Source organism: Callorhinchus milii, unplaced genomic scaffold, assembly GCF_018977255.1.
Source record: "Callorhinchus milii isolate IMCB2004 unplaced genomic scaffold, IMCB_Cmil_1.0 Scaffold85, whole genome shotgun sequence".
NCBI lineage: Eukaryota > Metazoa > Chordata > Chondrichthyes > Chimaeriformes > Callorhinchidae > Callorhinchus > Callorhinchus milii.
This window is the reverse complement of record NW_024704826.1, coordinates 122,214-142,601: the sequence shown is the minus strand read 5'-3', so window position 1 is coordinate 142,601 and position 20,388 is coordinate 122,214. Positions and strand designations below refer to the sequence as shown.

Here is a 20,388-nt window from a genome sequence, read left to right as displayed (position 1 = left end):
CGAGGTTTGTTTTTAATGTTAAAGATCAGTCACAGTCTCTTTCCACACAAAAGGGAACGAAAAGATGAGCTGACCTCATGCCATGTGAAGTTAGGTGTCAGTCCAGCACTGAGAGACCCGATTACCTTCTGCTCCTCTGCACTGTTACTGAGTAACGTCCGGATCAAGGTCTCTAACATTTTAAACCCTCCACTTTTATACTGTCACCTCGTCTGCGTGTTGGGCTCAATTTCCGTCCATGGGACCCTGCCTTCGGCCTCCGCTCTGATAGACGTTACTCGCTGTGTTCACACACTGGCCACAACTCATTGGGGGGGAAAAGATCTTTATTGTTGCCGAGTTGGCAAAGGCATAATAGGGCATCTGTTTACTAACCAGGGCGTCTGGCTCTTATCTTGTGGGGCCAGTGGGTAAGAAAGGGATGAACAAATGTTTTGTGTTAAATTGTAGGAATGTGCCACAATTAAGGAGCGGCAGAGAGAAGTTTTTTAAGGGGCTGATGCAGGATGTGCATTTAGTGAGCCGTTTGTCATGTAAACGTGTTTAGGTGCCTATGGAACCACTGGGCCCTCTGAGTTGCACTGCAGAACAAGTGGCGTATTGCACTGGGGGAGCACAGTGGCTCTGACGAGTGCATTAGGATGAGATTGGCTGAGTTACCAATACTGAGGAGCTATGCAAATGCTGTAACGTACTGCGTTCACCACAGGGTTTTCAGTTATTGACAAGAAACCGGGTCCAAAATCTGTTTAGATTTAATCTGTGAATCTCCCAGTTTTACGCTGTTTTATATTTTGAGTTAAAATGGAATTTCAGGTCTTGGAGAGAATGTTAAAACAGTGACTCACAGGTGAGATCCACTGACTGTTCCACTCGGCCCTCTGGGGGTTAGAGAAAGTCGGAGGCGAAGGAGACCGTACAACCGTTTGATCTGGTTCCGTTCTTCAATTAGATTGTGAGACTTTTAATCCCATTTCTCCCCCATTTCGTATCCCCTTAATATCTGTTACATAATGCCGTCACTGAGTGAAAGTTCAGTTCTGATCATCTGATTGTTCAGCATTTGATGGGTCACTGCAGTGTTCGTTCTCCCCGACACACAATACACATATATACACATCAACAATTACACTCGTACACAGTGTAAGAACTGTGGAAAAATAGCCTCCAAATTAAATAATTTTCTACAATTCTGTAAAGACCATTTTGACTGATAATTTGACCGGAAAAACTTCAGGGCTTTGAAGATTTCAATGATGAGAATGTGCATTGTCACCCGGTGCTGATTGGGTTTGGAGCAGTAATGCCCTCAGTCAAGTGTTAGGCAGTGGATACTGTTGTGCTATGTCCATCCGCCTCTGTATTCAACACTAAAAAGTTAAAGGAAAAAAAACTTGCACTCTCCCCCAAAGAACCTTTCTGTTTACATTAGGAAGTGTTTAGCTTTGTTCAACTTTCTTTCTTCAGTTTTAGCACTTTAACTGTGAGTGTATAGATATCTGAAATGTAGTAGTTGTAAATTTGTTTTTTTAGATGATAGATTTTTAATAAAATAATAAAATATTATTTCCTGTATCTGTGATTTATCTCTGAGGACGTTGTTAGGGTTTGTTATTGGCCAACAATCCCCCAAATAAAATTGGTCACTCACTCCGTGGCTCTCTGTGGGACACTGCTGAGCGCATTTGGCTGCTGTGTTTCGCCCACACAACACACGGTCAATCCACTTTACAGTATATTACAGTATATTACGGCACTACCTCACCCCTCACGCGGCTGAAACTCTGGTCAACGCCTTTACCACCTCAAGGCCGGACTATGGGAAATCTCTCCCCGTCGGCCTTCCCGGCCCTCCCTCCACACTGCAGGTCATTCAGAACTCTGCAGCTCGTGTACTGTCCCGCACCAGACACCGAGACCACATCACTCCCACCCTCACCCTCGCCCTCACCCTCGCCCTCACTCCCACCCTCGCCCTCACCCTCGCCCTCACTCGCCTCCACTGGCTCCCCATCCCCCAGAGGATCGAATTCAAGATCCTCATCCTCACCTACAAGGCCATTCACGGCCTCGCTCCCTCCTACCTCTCCAACCTACTATCCCCCTACCTACCTGCCCGTACCCTCCGTTCCTCTGGCTCCGGTCTGCTCCACATCCCCCGCCCCAACCGCCCGACCATCGGTGGCCGGGCCTTCAGCCTCTCAGCCCCGAGGCTCTGGAACTCTATCCCCAGTGCCTTCGCCGCTTCCTCCCTCTCCTCCTTCAAGGCCGGTCTCAAGACCTTTCTCTATGACCTTCAGCCTTCAGCTCCCCTCTCGACTCTCTTCCCCCTCCTCGCTCCCTCCCTCCCCTCCCCTCACCCTGACCATTTCCTCGCTCCCTCCCTTCCCTCCCCTCACCCTGACCATTTCTCCACTGCTCGGGTCCTGACCCAACTGTGCAGTGCCTTGGGATGTCCTCCCGACGTGAAAGGCGCTCTATAAATGGAATCTTGTTGTTGTTGTTGTATATTCTGTGAAGCGCTTTGAGGCGTTTCGCCCAAATCGGGACGTGGAGTCCTGTAGCTCAGTGGTCAGAGCACTCGCCTCGTAAGCGAAGCCTGGGTTCTATTCCCAGCCAAGTGAGATGTTGGACAGGTTTCCTTACCCCACACTCCTGTTTACCAGCAGTCAGTAGGAACCCAGATGTTAGTCAATTGACAGATCGCTTTTCCGGGGATAATCCCTCAAAGAAAAAAAGAATAATAAATTGATCACTCAATCCACGACTGTTTGTGGGTCACTGCTGTGCACAATTGGCTGCCGGGTTTCACCCACAAAATATACAATCAATTCACTTTACAGTATATTCTGTGAAGCGCTTTGATGTCTAGAAAACGTGATAAGGCGCTGTATCAAATGCAATGATTATTACTATTTAGATAACTCTAATTCCCTGTTGAAAGCTAATATGGATCTCCCTCAACCACCATTCCCACCAGAGCATCCGTGTCCTAACCCCTCTGTTGTAAAATGTAATGATATTTTTTGTGCAAACACAGCAGCTAATTTGCACCCAACAATGTAATTAGCAGTTATGAACTGAATCAATTTTATTTGGGGGAATGTTGGTCCGGATACTTGGGAGAAACTCCCTCCTCTTTTTGAATAGTGCCATAAGGATGTTTAACGTGGAGCTAAAACAGGAAGTCGGACTTTGCTTAATCCAAAGGACAGAACCTCTGACGATCTTAAAGTTCAAGGTACTATTCAAGATGAGTTTCCATGGGTGTCGCGGCCACCGATTCATCAGTTAAAAGATTCATCATTTGCTTCGTGGACGATTGGGGTGATATCGCTGTACACAAAGTGGCTGCTGTTTGGATCTATAAATGCTGAACTGATTGCAAGAGTTTTATGTGAACGAAACTACAAGTTCTAGTTATAAAAAGGGAGAGGTTCCCCTTCTATTAGAAAGAGAAAGGAGTTTCTCCGAGTGATAGACAATCCCTTCAATGGAAAAAGATTGGCTGTTTGTGAGGCATTGTTCTGCGCAAATTGGTTGCCAACGTTCGCCCACAACATATTCGGTCACCGCACATTTCACTTCATCCCCTAAAGCACTGAGACAGCGCTGCCATGAAAGGCATAATATAAGAATTATTAGTTATGAAGTGCTTCAGTTAGTAAATTCCAATAGCCACAAATATGAGAAAGTGTCTTCTCACCTCTTACTGTCCTTTTTATAATTTCTTCTGGAAAAAAACCTTCTGTTTCCACTTTTATGAGAAAAGGGCATCAGTTTATTGCATTCACAACACAAAGAGCATTTCTGCGCATAAAATGTAAAGATACTCTTTCTTAACTTCCATTTAAACAAAACATTCTCAGCATTTTATTATCTTAGAACATTCGAAAATACAAAAACGTAAGAAATCTTAAAATCCTAAACAGCTCAACATGAAACAAAAGTTGGGAGAAAACTGATCTGTGGATAACAATTTTACATTTACACTGAAACCTTCACATCAGTAATTTTACAGCTTCACAGCCTGACGTGGGAATGGTGGGAGGTGACCAAAAGTTTGGTTGAACCAAGGTCTGTGGGCTTTAAAGATGGTCAGGGAGAGGAGAGGGACAACATCCTTCAAGAAACTTTTATTTTCCATATTAAATATAGCATTTTCCCCCAAATGTCATCCGACCGGATGCCACGACATCCTCTCTCCTGTACATCTCCTGCAGTGGTGATGGTCAAACATCACATTGTGATGTGGGGATTGGGTCCTTGAGGCTGAATTTCAGGGACTGATTTCCTAAAACAGGTCTAATTTGCAGTATTTCTTCATATGAAATGTGAAGCCTTCCAGATCTTATCCGAGGTTAAGGGTGTGCTATAAATATGCCCTGTACGACAGTCCTGTGTGCAAATTGGCTGCCAGGTTTGCCACAAAATAGTCACTACACTTTATACCCTGTGAATCGCTTTGAGACGTTCTCATGACGTGAAAGGCACTGAATATGGATTATTTTGTTGATGACATGACCCACTTTGCCAATTTTTACTAATTACCCAACTTCTTGTTTCCAAAGCTTTACATAACGTTTAACAAGATTACCTGAAGCCCTTTTTCCTTGTTTACACGATGGCAAAGAAAGCCCGAGTTTACACCCATGTTGTGTTGTCTGAGCAGATGTGCTGCTGTGTGTAATAATAATAATAATATTCCTTGCATTTGATATAGTGCTTTTCAAGTGGGAGGACGTCCCAAAGTGCTTCACAGAACACACTGTAAAGTGAATTGACTTTGTATTTGTGGGCGAACGCGGCAGCCAATTGCGCACAGCAATGTCCCCCAAACAGTCGTAGGTTGAAAATGACCAATTTATTATTGTTTTTGGTTTTGGAGGGATTATTATTAGGCTCTGTGTGGAGTAAGGAAACTTGCCCAAGGTTTCGCCCTCTGCCTGGAATTGAACTCAGGTCTCTCACTTGCAAAGCGAGTGCTCTAACCACTGAGCTACAGGACTCCATTGTATGTTGATGGGTATAATTATGGCAGAGAACAATTATGGGGTCAACCACAACAAAATTACATTTGTGCAGCTCCTCTCATTTCGGGAAGACGTCCCAAGGCGCTGACAGGAAAACTGAGCGTAGGACAAGTCACAAGCAGATCAATACTGTCTCCTATTTATGTTGCAATGCAGTTACTATTTTTCAGATCATCAGACCCAGGAGTCTGTGTGGCTGCCACGCTGGGAACGAACATCAGCTCAGGCAATTACCACTGAACGCTTACACCACTCAGTTTACTCACCGCCCACTGGCTGTTTGGAGGTGTGTTTGAGAGCGACTTTCATGGTTTCCACGAGACACGAGAGGAGTTGGATCTCCAGAGAGAGCAGTTGGTTTCTCTTCTCTTGATTTTTTGATGTCATTACCAACTTCTTCTGTAAGAGTTTCACTTCCTGCTGGATTATAAAGAGGGATTTCTCTTCCTGCTTCCTGAAACAGCAGAGAGCAAGCAGTTCCACATAGAGGTATTACAGGTTTAATATATATTTATATAGATATTAAATCTATATAAATATAGTATCTCCGCTGCCTGTTTTTCTAGCAGAAAGTAGGAACCCGGTTTGTTGATTGGCGGATTGCTTCCCGGGGGTAATATTCCCTCCCCTAAAAAATTAGTCACTCATTTACAATGCAATACAAAATTACATTTGTACAGTGCCTTTCGCGTCGAGAGGACGTCCCAATAATTTCATGGCTGTTTGTGGGACACTGTGTGCAATTGGCTGCCGCATTTCATCCACAAAATACACAGTCAATTCACTTTAAAGTATATTCTGTGAAGCGCTTTGAGACGAGTCAATGATGTGATATCACATGCAAGCAATATTATTATATTTTTGTGGCAATCATCAAGCTGTTAAAGAGTTGGAAATTCTGCTTTACTCTGCATGTTCCTTGCCTCAGCGCTGCTCATTGTCACTATCGTTTGAGTTCAATCATTTCTGAAGTTAGGACCAATCCAGTAAAGGCCACAGATCTTCCTACTGATGCTGTTCTCTGTAGTGACATGTGTAAAGCAAAGGCTGAGCGGTGACAGAATTGTGAACAATCGTGTAATTCAGTCTTCATTTGGAAAATGACTTTACACAGTTCTTAAAAATAAACTGGTTTCAAGTTAGGGTTAACTTGAAGAATTTCCCACAAACCTGTGCCACCTTAAATTCTGAAGACATAATAATAATCCTTACATTTGATATTGCACCTTATCACGTCATTGAGATGTCTCAAAGCGCTTCACAGAATATACTGTGAACTGAATTTACTGTATATTTTGTGGACGAAACACAGCAGCTAATTGCACACAGCAGCGTCCCACAAACAGTCGTGGATTGAGTGACCACATTATTCTTTTGGAAGGGTAGTTTGCGCCGGAAAGCGATTCACTAATCAACTAATAATCTCATCCTCAGAAGGTCTGGTAATTGCAGACAGAAAGAGCTGATTTGATGGTTAGACACTGGTTCCAGAGCACTGACATCACTTTATTCACTGGGAATTTTGACAAATGATTGAATGGGTAGTGTGTTTTAAGTGTTTGAGATCCTCCTGATGTAAACAGCACCAAATCAATTATATTGTAAATGACGGTGTGTTGTATCTCCCACTGGAAGCGAGTTCCACTTTGACTGATTGAGAGACAAAGTAACAGAAATCTACAGCGCAGGAGGCCATTCAGCGCTGACTCGCAGAGCGCGGAGATCACTTCAATCCCAGTCAGTAATCAAAAAGTTGAATGAAATGTTGGCTTTATCTCAGGGCCCGGATTACAACGGGGAAGAACTGATGCTTCAGCTGTACAGAGCGTTAGTCAAACCCCATCTGGAGACTGCGTTCAGTTTTGGGCACCACACCCCAGGAAAGATATATTGGCTCTGGAGGGGGTGCAGCGCAGGTTCAACAGAATGTTAATAGGCCTAAAAGGGTTAAATTACAAGGAAAGGCGGCGTAAACTTGGATTTTATTCCCTTGAGCTTAGAAGGTTGAGGGGTGATTTGATTGAAGTATTTAAGTTGATAAATGGATTCGATCGGGTGGATACAGAGAAGCTATTTCCTCGAGTGGGGAATCCAAAACAAGGGGCACAGTCTGAAAATTAGAACCAGGCCATTTAAGAGTGAAATCAGGAAGTAATGTTTTATTCAAAAGGAGGTAGGAACCTGGAATTCTCTCCCCCAAAGGCCGTGAATTCCGGATCCACCCACACCTTCAAGAGTGAGGTTGATATATTTTTGGCAGGTCAGGGATTAGGGGATATGGGGAGAAAGGGGAAATTGGAATTGAAAGGATTAGTTGAGGTACAGATCAGCCACGATCTAATTAGAACAGGCTCGAAGGGCTGAATGGCCTCTCCTGTTCCTATGTTCCTATGACCCCCTTCAAGCTCTCTCTTCCAATGAACAATTGGAGTCCTGCAGCTTTGTGGTTAGAGCACTCGCCTCGCAAGTAAGAGGAACTGGGTCCGATTCCCAGGCAGAAAGAAATGTTGGGAAAGTTTCCGCATTCAACACGCCTCTGTTTACCGAGCAGTAAGTAGGAACCCAGTTGTTAGTCGATTGGTGGATCGCTTTTCCGGGGGTAATAATCTTTGCGAAAACAATAATAATTGGTCACTCAATCCACGACTGTTTGTGGAACACCGGGTTCCTACTTACACTAGATAAACAGAGGTGTGGAGTAAAGAAACTTGCCTAAGGTTTTGCCCTGCCCAGGAATCGAACCCAGTGCTCTAATCACTGAGCTACAGGATTCCACCACTCATTGTGGGTCGTTGCTGCAGGAAAGCAATTTTCACATTAAGAATGAGAACAAACTGATTCTTGCAATTGTGCACAATTTTATATATGATATTGTCTTAAGGTTAAGAACATGAATAATAATAATAATAACTGAGAGTTTATAGCTTTGCCTCACCTTTGCTTTAAGCCGCCAACCCCTTTATTGTCCAGCATCTTTGTCTTCAGAAACACACCAACCTCATGGAGCTGTTCCTGTTAAACAATACATAAATAACAACAGGCACAGGTACAAGCAGATCCTGTTAACGTGCTTCCTTATAACTGTAAAAGTTGTTAGCATTCTCAGCTCTGGATTAGAACCCTTCCTAACTCTCTGTTTGAGTTCAGACTAGGAAGGTACAGTAGTGTAGTACGGAGGGGGGGGGGGGGGGGGGGAGTGCTGACCTGCCAGAGGTTCTGTACTGTCCTTTAGATGAGATGCTAAACACATGACCCTTCTGTCCATTTTTCCCGTGGATATTAAGAACAAAGAAGGGAGTTCTTCCTGGAGTCCAGGCCAACAATCCTAGTCAGGGTCCAACTGGCGACCTGCAGGCCGATTTCATACAGCTCCACCCCCTCCATTTCATCTGGCCCACTCGCTCCCTCCATAACCTGCAAATATTGTCATGTTTCTGGAAGTGAAACACAGACATATTGCTAACGGGCATATTTAAAATAGCCGAGTGTACAAGAGGATCAAGGAAGAGCATTGTGTGTGATTTTCCCAGTGTCGGGGTTAATCAGTGTCTGGCTGACATTGCTTTGTACAGTATTAGACGGTGAAGACACTGAGAGTTGAATACTCAATACAATGGCATAAGATATTTAACTGAATGTAAAACTGATTGAGTGACCAAATTATTATTTATTTTTTGAAGGGATTATTACCCCCGGAAGCGAACCGACAATTGACTAACAACTGGTTTCCTACTTACTGTTAAGTAAACAGGCATGTGGAGTCAGGAAACTTTCGCAAAGTGGTGCTTAAACCCTGAATGAGAAGAAGTGTCCCACTGACTGAGCCAGGCTGGGAGGTAATAAACTTACTGCAATTGCTGTGCACGACTTTTTGAGATGCTGCAGAAGTGAAGTGTTGGCTTCTGTGTTCTGGTAGATCTCCAGTGGGGTACACATCTTACAAATAAAAAAGTGTGATATCAGGCGATCATGGTAGAAGCTAATATTCTGGTCTCTCCGCACCAGAATCTTCAACCTCTCCATTGTCACGTCAGCTTCCAGGTTAATCTGGGTCCTGTAACTAAACCCACAGAGGGTGAAAATAAAGGAATCAAAATGAAATTGGCAGGAATACCAAAGTGACATTAGTAATAATAAATAATAATAATAATAATAATAATCCTTGCATTTGATATAGCGCTTTTCACGTCGGGAGGACGTCCCAAAGCGCTTCACAGAATATACTGTAAAGTGAATTGACTGTATATTTGTGGGCGAACGCGGCAGCCAATTGCGCACAGCAATGTCCCACAAACAGTCGTAGATTGAAAATGACCAATTTATTATTGTTTTGGGTTTTTTGGAGGGATTATTATTAGGCGTGTGGAGTAAGGAAACTTGCCCAAGGTTTCGCCCTGCCTGGAATCTTTGCATTTGATATAGCACCTTATCATATCCAGATGTCTCAAAGCGCTTCACAGAATATACTGTAAAGTGAATTGACTGGTATTTCGTGTGCAAAATAATCCTTACATTTGGTATAACCCCTTTCATATCAGGAGAATGTCTCAAATGGGCTTCACAGATTAGAGTCACTTGGATTTTGTGGACGAACACGGCAGTCAATTTGCAGAAAGCGATATCCCACAAACGTCTGGTGAAGTGAATGACCAATTTTATTTCGGGGATTGTTGGCCTGGACACCGGGGGAGAGAACGTTAAAGATCCGCTGGCACTATTGGAAAAAAGAAGTAGCAGCGGATTTTAACGTTCACCCGAACACGCAGACAGGACCTCGAATTAACATCTAATCTGAATGTTATATCTGAATGCGCAGCATTCGGAATAAAACTGATGAATTAAAAGCACAGATAGACACATATAGCTACGATCTAGTAGCCATCACTGAAACATGCTTACAAGGAGATCGAGGGTGGGAGTTAAATATTCCAGGGTTCTCAGTTTACAGGAAAGACAGGCACTGTGGGAAACAAGGTGCGGGGGGGGTAGCTCTGTTAATTAGGGATGAAATAAAAGCAGTGGAGAGAAAGGATCTGAAATCCGATGACCAGGAGGTCGAGACAATATGGGTGGAAATAAAAAATAATAAGGGGCAGAAAATATTAATGGGAGTGGTCTATAGACCCCCAAACAGTGATCACAATATAGCACAGGGTATCAATCAGGAAATCAGTTGAGCACATGTAGGAAAGGTAAAGCGATAATAGTGGGTGATTTCAATTTCCACATAGAGTGGGAAAACCTAATCGGCAAAAGTAGGTCAGAAGAAAAGTTCATTTAGTGTATGAGAGATAACTTTCTGGAGCAGCCGAGGAACCAACTGGGACAGGCCATCCTAGACTTGTCTTGTGTAATGAAACCGGGCGAGTCAGCAGTGTATGTATTAAGACTCCTCGAGGGCAGAGTGATCACAATATGATTGAATTCTGTATTAAGTTAGAGAGGGATATAGTTAAATCCGAGGCAAGTATTCTGAATTTAAATAGGGCTAATTTTGTAGGTATGAGGAAAGATTTAGGTAAAATAGACTGGAGAATAAGATTAAGAGGTAAAAATGTAGACCAACAGTGGCAAATATTTAAGGATGTAGTGCATAATTCTCAGCGGTCGCATATTCCCTTTGTGGAATAAGAGTACCACAGGGAAAGCAGGGAAAGTGGCTAACCAGAGCAGTAGGGAAAGCATCAAATTAAAAGAAAAAGCTTAACTGCCAAGAAAAGCGGCAAATCTGAAGATTAGGAGTTTTAGAAACCAGCAAAAAAAACCTAAAAAACTCATTAAGAGCGAGAAAAAGGAGTATGAGGGTGAGCGAGCGATGAACACTAAGTCTGATTGTAAAAGTTTTTATAAATACATTAAGAGGAATAGGCTGTGAGGGTAAACATAGGACCACTTCAGTCAGAGATGGGAGAAGTTGTAATGGGGGATAAGGACACGGCAGAGTCCCTAATGGGTACTTTGCATCTGTCTTCACCCGAGAAGACACAACCAGTCTACCAGCAATAGAGATGCACCAAAGGGATAAGGACAGGGAGCAACTTAGGGAAATTTTCATTAGTAGAATATTTTCAGTAATCTAGATAAGGGTGAATCAGTGGATGTGGTCTATTTGGACTTCCAGAAGGCATTCGATAAGGTGCCGCATAAAAGGTTAGTCCAAAAGATAAGGGCCCATGGAATTGGGAGCATATTAACGTGGATTGGGAAATGGTTAACGGGTGGGAAACAAAGAGTAGGGATAAACGGGTCCTTTTCAGATTGGCGGGATGTGACTACTGGAGTGCCACAAGGATCAGTCCTTGGACCTCAGCTACTTACCATCTACATCAATGATAATAATAAATAATAATAATCCTTGCATTTGATATACTGCTTTTCACGTCTTCTTGACGACTCAAAGCGCTTCACAGAATATACTGTAAAGTGAATTGACTGTATATTTGTGGGCGAACGTAGCAGCCAATTACGCACAGCAATGTCCCACAAACAGTCGTGGATTGAAAATGACCAATTTATTATTGTTTTGTTTTGGGGGGATCACCTCAACAGTTGACCGAAAACCTCCTGTTTAGCCTCCCAGTAGATCTTTAATGTTTCATCACCTTCATGCTATTATATTTCAACATTATTTCCTTCTTTTACTACCAAAACAATATGTTTATTCAAGAGTAGAATTAGATCCAATAGCAAGAACACTGAACAATCCACTTGATATACTGTCTTTCACATCATGAGAACTTCTCAAAGTGCTTTGCACAGCTGGCTGACACCCAAGCCAGAGGAGGGAGAAACATGACTGAAAGCGCGGTTAGAGAAAGGCTGGAAAGTGGATAAGGAGGGGGTGTCAGAAGGACTCCAAGATGGAGTTCCAGAGAGCAGGCCCTCATGCGGGAAGCTTGACAGTAGTGGAGCACAACACCGAGCCAGGGGAGGGGGAGGTAACCTTACTCACGGTCGACGAGAAAGGTCTACAGGTACGACCTGAAAGAGGGGAATAATAATAATAACAATCAGAATGTAAGTGTACAGAAAACTTTTTGAATCTTACCCAGATACGACTTGGCTCAGCATAGCAATAAATAGGTTGTTACAAAGGATGCCTCCAAATCCCACCAGTAAGGCAGACAGTATAAAGGTCAAAATGGGATATATGATCTTTAAATAGCTACTTTCGGATTTATCAAGGACAATCTTTCCAAACATGGTCAACAGCAGTATATCTAATATCTTGTAGTCTTCAAATTGAACTAAAAAAGAAAGCAACAAGTTTTTTGTTAGTCATTTACCGAGAAATTCTCACCATAGTAAGTTTTCTGATGGTCGTTTTTGATTCAGTTAGGCCTTCACAAGATCACAAGGTCAGTCTGGATGAAGAAGGCCCTTTGGCCATCCAATCTCAACCCTCCAGAACACCCAGTTTATCATGCCCCCATCACAGCATCAAGCTACTTTTTTAATGAGTCCCAGTGTCCTTGCCTCAACTACCTTTCCTTACCACCCTGTTCCAGTTGTTGATTGAGTACTCTCTGAAAAACTTCCCGGTGTCTGTCCTACAATTCCCCCTTTAAAACTTTAACCTGTTTCCTCTTGTCCTACGGTCTTGGTACATCCCTAAAGTGTTGATCTGGGTTTACTTTTGTAATCCCTTTTAAAATGTTACACACCGCTGTGAGATCCCCTGAGTCGTCTTCTCTCCAGACTAAAGAGCTCGATCTTGTCTAATCATCACAGCTCATTCCTCTAACCCTTGGGATCAGGCTCATTGCTCTCCTCTGCACTGTCTATGGGCCCGGCAGCCCCTGATGTTACAGTGACGAGAACTGTCTGTAGTGTTCAGGGTACTGTCTGACCAGAACATTGTATGATGTCTGGGGATCGAACCTCAACTGATGTAGCCCAGCATCATGTTTGTCTTGTTCATTGCTGCCTCACACTGTCTGAGCAGCGAGTCAACTAACCTCGATCTCCTTCAGCTTAGCTTCCTCTTTGGCTAAGTTTTAACCCGTCTACTTGTGTTTCCTATTCTTGCCTCCTATAGTAATAATAAGTACTTCCTATAAGTAGTACAAAGATTTACAAATATTTAAAATAGAATATACAGCACGGAAACAGGCCACTTGGCCTGACCAGTCCATGCTGGTGTTTATACTCCACACGAGTCTTCAGCCATTCCTTTATTCCTTCTCGTAACCATCTATTCCCCTCTCCCTCACGTGACGGTTTAGCTTCCTCTTCAAAGCATCTCCACTATCCGATTCAACAACCACTGCAGGCAGCAAGTTCGACAATCTCACTATCCTCTGTGTGAATTCTCTGTTAGATTCCCTAGTCACTATCCTATGTTTGTGTCCCCTGGTTATCATCTATAGTATAGAAGGCTTCTTTATTTTACGTACTGAAGTGAATTACTTTGCATTTTTCTACATTAAACTTAATTTGCCTTCTGTCTGCCCATTCTGCTAGCCTGTTTATGTCTTCCTTCTTCACTATTTACCACACACCCTGATTTTAGTCATGGGCCTCTCATGTGGCACATTATCAAAGGCCTTCTGGAAATCTCAAAATACACTACATCAGTTACATCTTCAAAGAATTTGATTAGGTTAGTCAAGAATGACCTTGCTTTCATACATCCACGCTGGCTGCTTTAATTATACTCTCCTTTTATTATGGATTCCAATTCCTTGCCCATGACTGACGTTAAGTTGATTGGCTTGTAGTTTCCTGGGTTAGCTCTATCACCCTTTTTAAAATTGGGTATTACATTGGCCATTCTCCAGTTCTCTGACATAATTCCTTACTCTACAGATTCTTAAATATGTGCCCTAGAGCCTCAGCTATCTCCTTCCTAGTTTCAATCAGGATCATTGGGTGGGGTCTACCTGGGCCAGGTAGCTTGTCCGCTTTAAGTGTGTAATGTATCTGTTATCTCCCATCTCCCCATCTTAACTGTTGTGATTTTACACCATTCCCCTCTTCTGTTATTAAGAACACATCATAAGAACATAAGAAATGCTGGACGAAAAAAGATTAAGGTCCATCGAGTTCGCCTTCCACCTTCCTGGCGGTCGCATGAACATATGTCCCGAACTACCTATGCACTGTATCCCATAATGTTATTTCCTAAATGAAACTATTTAACCTGTGTTTGAAAGAATCAACAATTCCTGCTTCAACCGTCTCCCTCGGGAGCCTGTTCCACAGTTCACTATTCACTCACTGAAATAGTGTTTGCGTAATTTGTTCTGAATTTAACCCCTTCAATTGCAGCCCGTGACCTCTGGTATCACTATTCTGGACAAGCTAGACAGCCTGTCGTGATCTATATTGTTTGGCCCCTTCAGAATCTAAAAGACAGCAATCACGTCACCTCTCAATCTTCTCTTTTCCAGCGTGAACATTCCCAATTTACTGAGTCACTCCTCATAGTCCAGTCCTTCCATTCCCTCAATCACTTTAGTTGCCCTCCTCTGTATCTTCTCAATTTCTCCAATATCTTTTTTGTAGTGCAGTGACCAGAACTGTACACAGTATCTAAGTATGGCCTCACCAATGATTTATACAGTGGCAGGATTATCCCACTATTTTGGCTGCTATTGATCTTTTGATACATCCCAACATCTGGTTTGCTTTACTCACTTCCACAGAGCATTATTGGGAGAGCTTCAATTATTGTCAATCAGAACCCTCAGGTCCTTTTCATTTTCCATGCACATTATTTTCCTTCCATTCAAATATAATATGTATACAAAATTCAAATAATAGTCCCTTCCAGGATTTTTTCTCCTCATGTGAAGTACTTTACATTTCTCCACATTGAATGTCATCTGCCACGATCTGCCCAATTCCCAAGTATGTTCAAATCCTCCTGTAACCTCTCTTGTTCAGCTTCGCAATCTACCACCTTCATTAGCTTGGAGTCATGTGCAAACTTAGCCACTGTGCTTCTGACTCCTAGTTCCAGATCATTTATAAAAATATTAAACAAAAGAGGTCCCAAAACAGATTATTGTGGAACTCCACTGGTAACATTTTCTCAGTCTGATGACATTCCCTGTACCACCACCCTCTGGGTTCTTCCTGTCAATCAATTGCATATCCATTGTAATGCACCTCCCGCTTTCTTTACTCTCGGAACCAGTCTCTCAAGAGGAACTATACCAAAGGCCTTACTGAAATCCAGACATACAACATCCACAGCCTTAACCTTATCAAGCTCACACCGTCAAAGAACAGCAGTAAATTAGATTGGCAAGACCTTCCCTTCATGGACTCATATTGGCTATTATTTATGATTTTATTTCTGTACAGATGCTCCATGATTTTATCCTAAATAAGTCTCCATAATTTTACCCAAAATGGACATCAAACTTACTGGTCTGTAATTTCCTGGGTCACTTTTGTTATCTTTCTTAAAAATGGGAGTAGCATCTGCCTTTTTCCAGTTCCCCGGGACATCTGTAGTACTCAGTGATTTTTAAAAGATTTGTGCCAGCATTTCTGGGACTTCCTTTCTTAGTTCAAGGATCATTCAGATGCAATTTATCCGGCCCCTGAGATTTATTTACCTTAAGTTTACATAGCTGTTTGACAACCATGCTAGTAGTGATATGAATAGTGTTGCAACTTGCGACACTATTCATATCACTATCAGCCTGATAATAATCCCTCAAGATAAAAAATAAAATTGATTACTTCAATCCACAATGTTTGTGCACAATTGGCTGCCGCATTTCACCCATAAATATCCAGTCAATTCACTTTACAGTATATTCTGTGAAGCGCTTTGAGACGTCGAGAATACATGAAAAGCACTATATCAAATGCAAGGATCATTGTTATTATTATTATAATAAACTTTTCTCTGCGACATCCTTGAATTCTCTTTCCAGATCAGATAGGTTACCCGTCTCCTCCTTGGTAAAGATTGATACAAAAAACTTATTTAGGATTATTGCAGCCTGTGCAGCATTATTTGTCATGTTGTCTCCCAAACCCACCTTCAGTGGCCCTATTCCATTACTTGTTTTCTTCTACTCTTAATGTAACTAAAAAATATTTTATTATTATCCTTCACATCTCTTGCCATGTTCAATTCAAAGCTTTTGTTTGCCATTCTGATGCCTTTTTCCTACTCCTAGCATGCCTTCTGATATTGAGTCTGACTTATTTCCATGCCTTTTTTCCTTCATGGCCTTAAATGCTTTTTCCTCTTTATGATTTACTTTGTAGCCCTGTCCAAGCAGGCGGGAGTGCCTTTAAGCTTGGTACCTTTGCTTCACATAGGTATACATTGTTCCATTGCATAGGAACATAGGAATTAGGAGCAGGAGTAGGCCATTCGGCCTCGAGCCAGCCCTGCCTTCAATAAGATCATGGCTGATCGTCTATCCTAACTCCATCTACCCGCCTTATCCCCATATTCCTTAATCCTTCTAATCCCTTAATTGCCTTCATAATCACTTCCTTGAAGGAACTCCATAGGTCCTCCACTCCCATTGACATATTTAAGCCTGCCAGGCCCACTCCGACTAAACTTCTCAAGTGCACAAAGTCGGTCCTCTTGTAATTCAGTAGTTTTGTTTGGGTTTTTAGAACTTCACCAACTCTTGTGATGTCAAATGTGATTGCATTGTGATCGCTGTTTCTTAATGCTGCTCCCAACTTTACGTTGGAGATTTGGTCGTCCTTGTTGCTCATTATCAAATCCAAGATGTTATCTCCTCTTGTTCTTACAAACTGGGTCATAAAACAGTGTTTTTTTAACTCTAGAAACCCCTTCCTTATCTTACCAGTGGACACATTATTATCCAACTCAATTTCAGGAAAGTTAAAATCTCCAACCACTATGGTTGGTCCCTTACTAATAGCCTTCCTAACCTCATCCCACAGTTCCAAATCAAAGCTTTCACCCTGGCTTTGGGATCTATAGCAGACCACCAGTAATAGCTCTGTTACCATCTTTTAATTTTACCAAACGTGATTCTGTGTATGCTCTTTCTTTTTTTATATCCTCTCTTACTTATTTTCCTTATCAATTGCCTTTGTGAAAACCGAGGCAACGTATTTATTTAATATTTGCGCTGTTTCCTTATTGTCTGCTAGTTTCTCCCCTTAATGGTCCTATCACTACTTTAACCTTTCTCATTTGCTAACATGCCTATATAACACCTACTGTTTCTTTTTATATTATTTGCTATGTTCTCATGGCTTCTCTTTGGCTTCCTAATCGACTGTTTAACCTTTTTTCTAAAATTCACTCCTATTTTCCTGTTATATCTTCCTATAATGCAGTGCCCAATATTGTACAATATTAATAATAATAATCCTTGCACTTGATATAACGCTTTCCACGTCTTCGAGATGTCTCAAAGCACTTCACAGAATATAATGTAAAGTGAATTGATTCTATATTATGTGGGTGAAACACGGGACCAATTGTGCACAGTAAGGTCTCACAACAGTCGTGGATGTCAGTTTATTGTCAGTTTTTTGTCAGTTTTTTTCTTGAGGGATTATTATATACTATATATATTCCACTGAGTCCTCACCAATAATAACAATCCTTGCGTTTGAGATATTAAGTATGACACTGAAATATCTCAAGTGCTCATTAGACTTACATAGATTGTACAGCACAGAAGCAGGCTATTCGATCCAACCAGTCTGTGCCAGTGCCAGTGTTTATACTCCATATGAGTGTACACTCAATCCTGACTCCCTCTCATTCTGTTCCCTTCCTCATGTGAAGGTTCTGCAGTTCCTCTTAAATTCTTTTAGACCCGTTGTCATTACCTTATACGGGGAATTGCGGTCAAGGGAAGTGACTGTTTCTTTAGAGGCACACGTGGAAGACATTTTGCTTACTTCAAGATAACTACAAAGGACTGTTGACCAGTTTATCTGGAGGATGGTTGGCTAGGAATCAGTAATATTTCCCTTCTCTTCTTCAATAATATCAGGGACTTTATCATCCATTTGAAGGAAAACAGTAAGGGAGTTTAACATCTCCACCAATGAATAGCGCCTCCAACAACACAGTCCTCCCCCAGTGTTGCACTGAGTGTCAGCATGAACTACATAACCCAACAAGGAGCCTGAACCACAACCTTCTTAACACCTTGTACAAATTCAACATAACTCCTTGCTGTTATATTTTATGCTTCCAGAGATAAAACCAAGGATTTTGTTTACCTTTTTGTGGCACTATAAACAAATAATAATACTTATATTTAATAGAATGCCTTTCACTTGAAGGCCTCTCAACATACTTTATAGGATATACTGGAAAGTGGAGTGACTGTGTACTTTATGGGTAAACATCCACATGTACCTGCCCTGCCACTAGTGCATTTGCACCCCCAGCTGTGTCCACTCCTCAGCAATTTAAAATCTTACCAATTAAGGTATGTTTGCTTTTTTCTAATTATTATTCCAATTATTACTAGTACTTAGTCTGTGTATTTTATATAGTGCTTATGGCACAGAAACATCTCAAAGCGCTTCTCAGTGAATGTCTGTGTATTTTTGTGTGAGAACAAGACACCCACTCTGTGAGAGGAGATGGAGGTGCAGTGTTACTAGACAAGTATCCTTAAAGGTCTGTGCTATCGACATTAGAGTTTCCCTGGGTAGTTACAGTTAAACCTGTTTTTAGCAAACTCAGGGGACTAGAGCAAAGTGGCCTTGAAGTTTGGGTGGCTTCTGAATAAAGGGTTGATTTGTTTGTTGACCAGGCCCCCAAATTATCTGCGGACTCACGTGTAGACTCACGTGTAGACTCCTGCTAGACGAGCACATTGACCAACATCGCCTCAGCAGTGAGATGGGAAGCTGCGAGCATCACATGGTAAAATGCGCTAGGAGTCCAGCGGGAATCTACACGTTGCCTGTGGAAAAGGACAATGCAATCCTGGTAACACATAAATTCACTTAGAACTAGCCACTGGAAAGGATGTCTATCGGGTGTATATCGACAGGGTTTAAAAAGTGTGGTCAGTTATGCTAAGTGCTATGAGATGTCCTCCCTATGTGAAAAATGCGATGAAAGATCCCTCAAGAGAAGAGTTTCTCCTTCCCGGTGTCCTGGCCAACAATCCCCCAGATAATAGTTAGACTCGCTTTGGACATTCACTTCATAACTGTTTGTGGGACGTTGCTGTGCACAAATTAGCTGCTACTTTTGCCTAGAAAATATACAATCACTACGCTTTTGCCTTCAGCTCCCCTCTCGACTCTCTACCCCCTCCTCGCTCCCTCCCTTCCCTCCCCTCGCTCAGACCATTTCCCCCCAATGCTCGGGTCCTGACCCAACTGTGCAGTGCCTTGGGACGTCCTCCCGACGTGAAAGGCGCTCTATAAATGGAATCCTGTTGTTGTTGTGTTGTTTACAGTAAATCCTATGAAGCACTGTGAGACAAGCTCCCAATGTGAAAGGTTTTGTATCAAATGTAAGGGTTATTATTCTAGTGGAACTCTTCATCCGGTTTGGAAAGCTGAGCATTGTGACAGATTTCCACGGACATCCAGCTGACCAGACGATGAATAACAATCTACTGAATCAAATCATCACGCACTCACCTTCAGTAACAAAGAAGATGGAAAGGGTTAAAGCCAAAAATATTTGTGCAAAGATAAACAGGTATTTTACAAAGATCGGCAATGTTTTCTGTAGCAGTTGAATAAATATTCCAAAAAATCTGTAAGGAGAAGGGACACATATTAGAAATGTATAAAGAGAAAGTTCATAGCAAGCAGAAATCTCAGGCATTTTGTAATTCAGATATTTTCTTATTTGCTCTTGCTATTAGTTTGGCTCTTGCTTCTGCATCAGAAGGATGTTTATTTAAATGTCATTGAGATCTAAGCTTGCCAAACCACTTGCATTTATATAGCCCTCTTCACAGAGGGTAGTATCTCAAAGCGCTTAACAGTGGCGGAGCCTGATACCGAGCCGGGGAGTAATGGCTGAAAGCGCGGCCACCAATAGTGGAGCAGAAGGGACAGGGGACAAACAGGACGCTGGAGTCAGTCGAGTGAGTGGTGGTGTGGAGGTAGGAGGTAGGAGGCTGCGGGTGGTGGTGTGGGGAGAGGTAGTAGGTGTCATGGCGTAAAGGGATTTGTAGACAAGTGTAAGGAACTTGAAGTCAATCCATTCTGTGATAGGGAGCCAACGGAGCCTGGTAAGGACTGGTATTAGGGTGACAGAGAATATAGCGGCTACACAAATTTTGAATTAGCTGGATTTTGTGGAGAGTGGAGCTGAGGAGACAGGTGAAAGTAGTCGACGCAGGAGGTGTCAAAGGCGCGGACGAGGATTTTGGCTGCAGTACAATCGGATGGAGATGCGACGGAG

General features: G+C 42.4%; 1 protein-coding gene across 1 annotated transcript in view; it reads right to left on the bottom strand.

The window, feature by feature from the left end:
* Positions 1–4,972: 4,972 nt before the first annotated feature.
* LOC103188515 overlaps positions 4,973–20,388 on the bottom strand; it is a 49,682-nt gene continuing 34,266 nt past the window's right edge. Inside the window, exons 14-18 of the mRNA XM_042345727.1 lie at positions 19,614–19,732; positions 12,082–12,280; positions 8,883–9,093; positions 7,969–8,045; positions 4,973–5,487 (exon numbers count right to left, since the gene is read on the bottom strand). Of these exons, the coding sequence (XP_042201661.1) occupies positions 5,292–5,487; positions 7,969–8,045; positions 8,883–9,093; positions 12,082–12,280; positions 19,614–19,732 (802 nt within the window). The 3' untranslated portion in view covers positions 4,973–5,291. The remainder of the gene's footprint in view (positions 5,488–7,968; positions 8,046–8,882; positions 9,094–12,081; positions 12,281–19,613; positions 19,733–20,388) is intronic.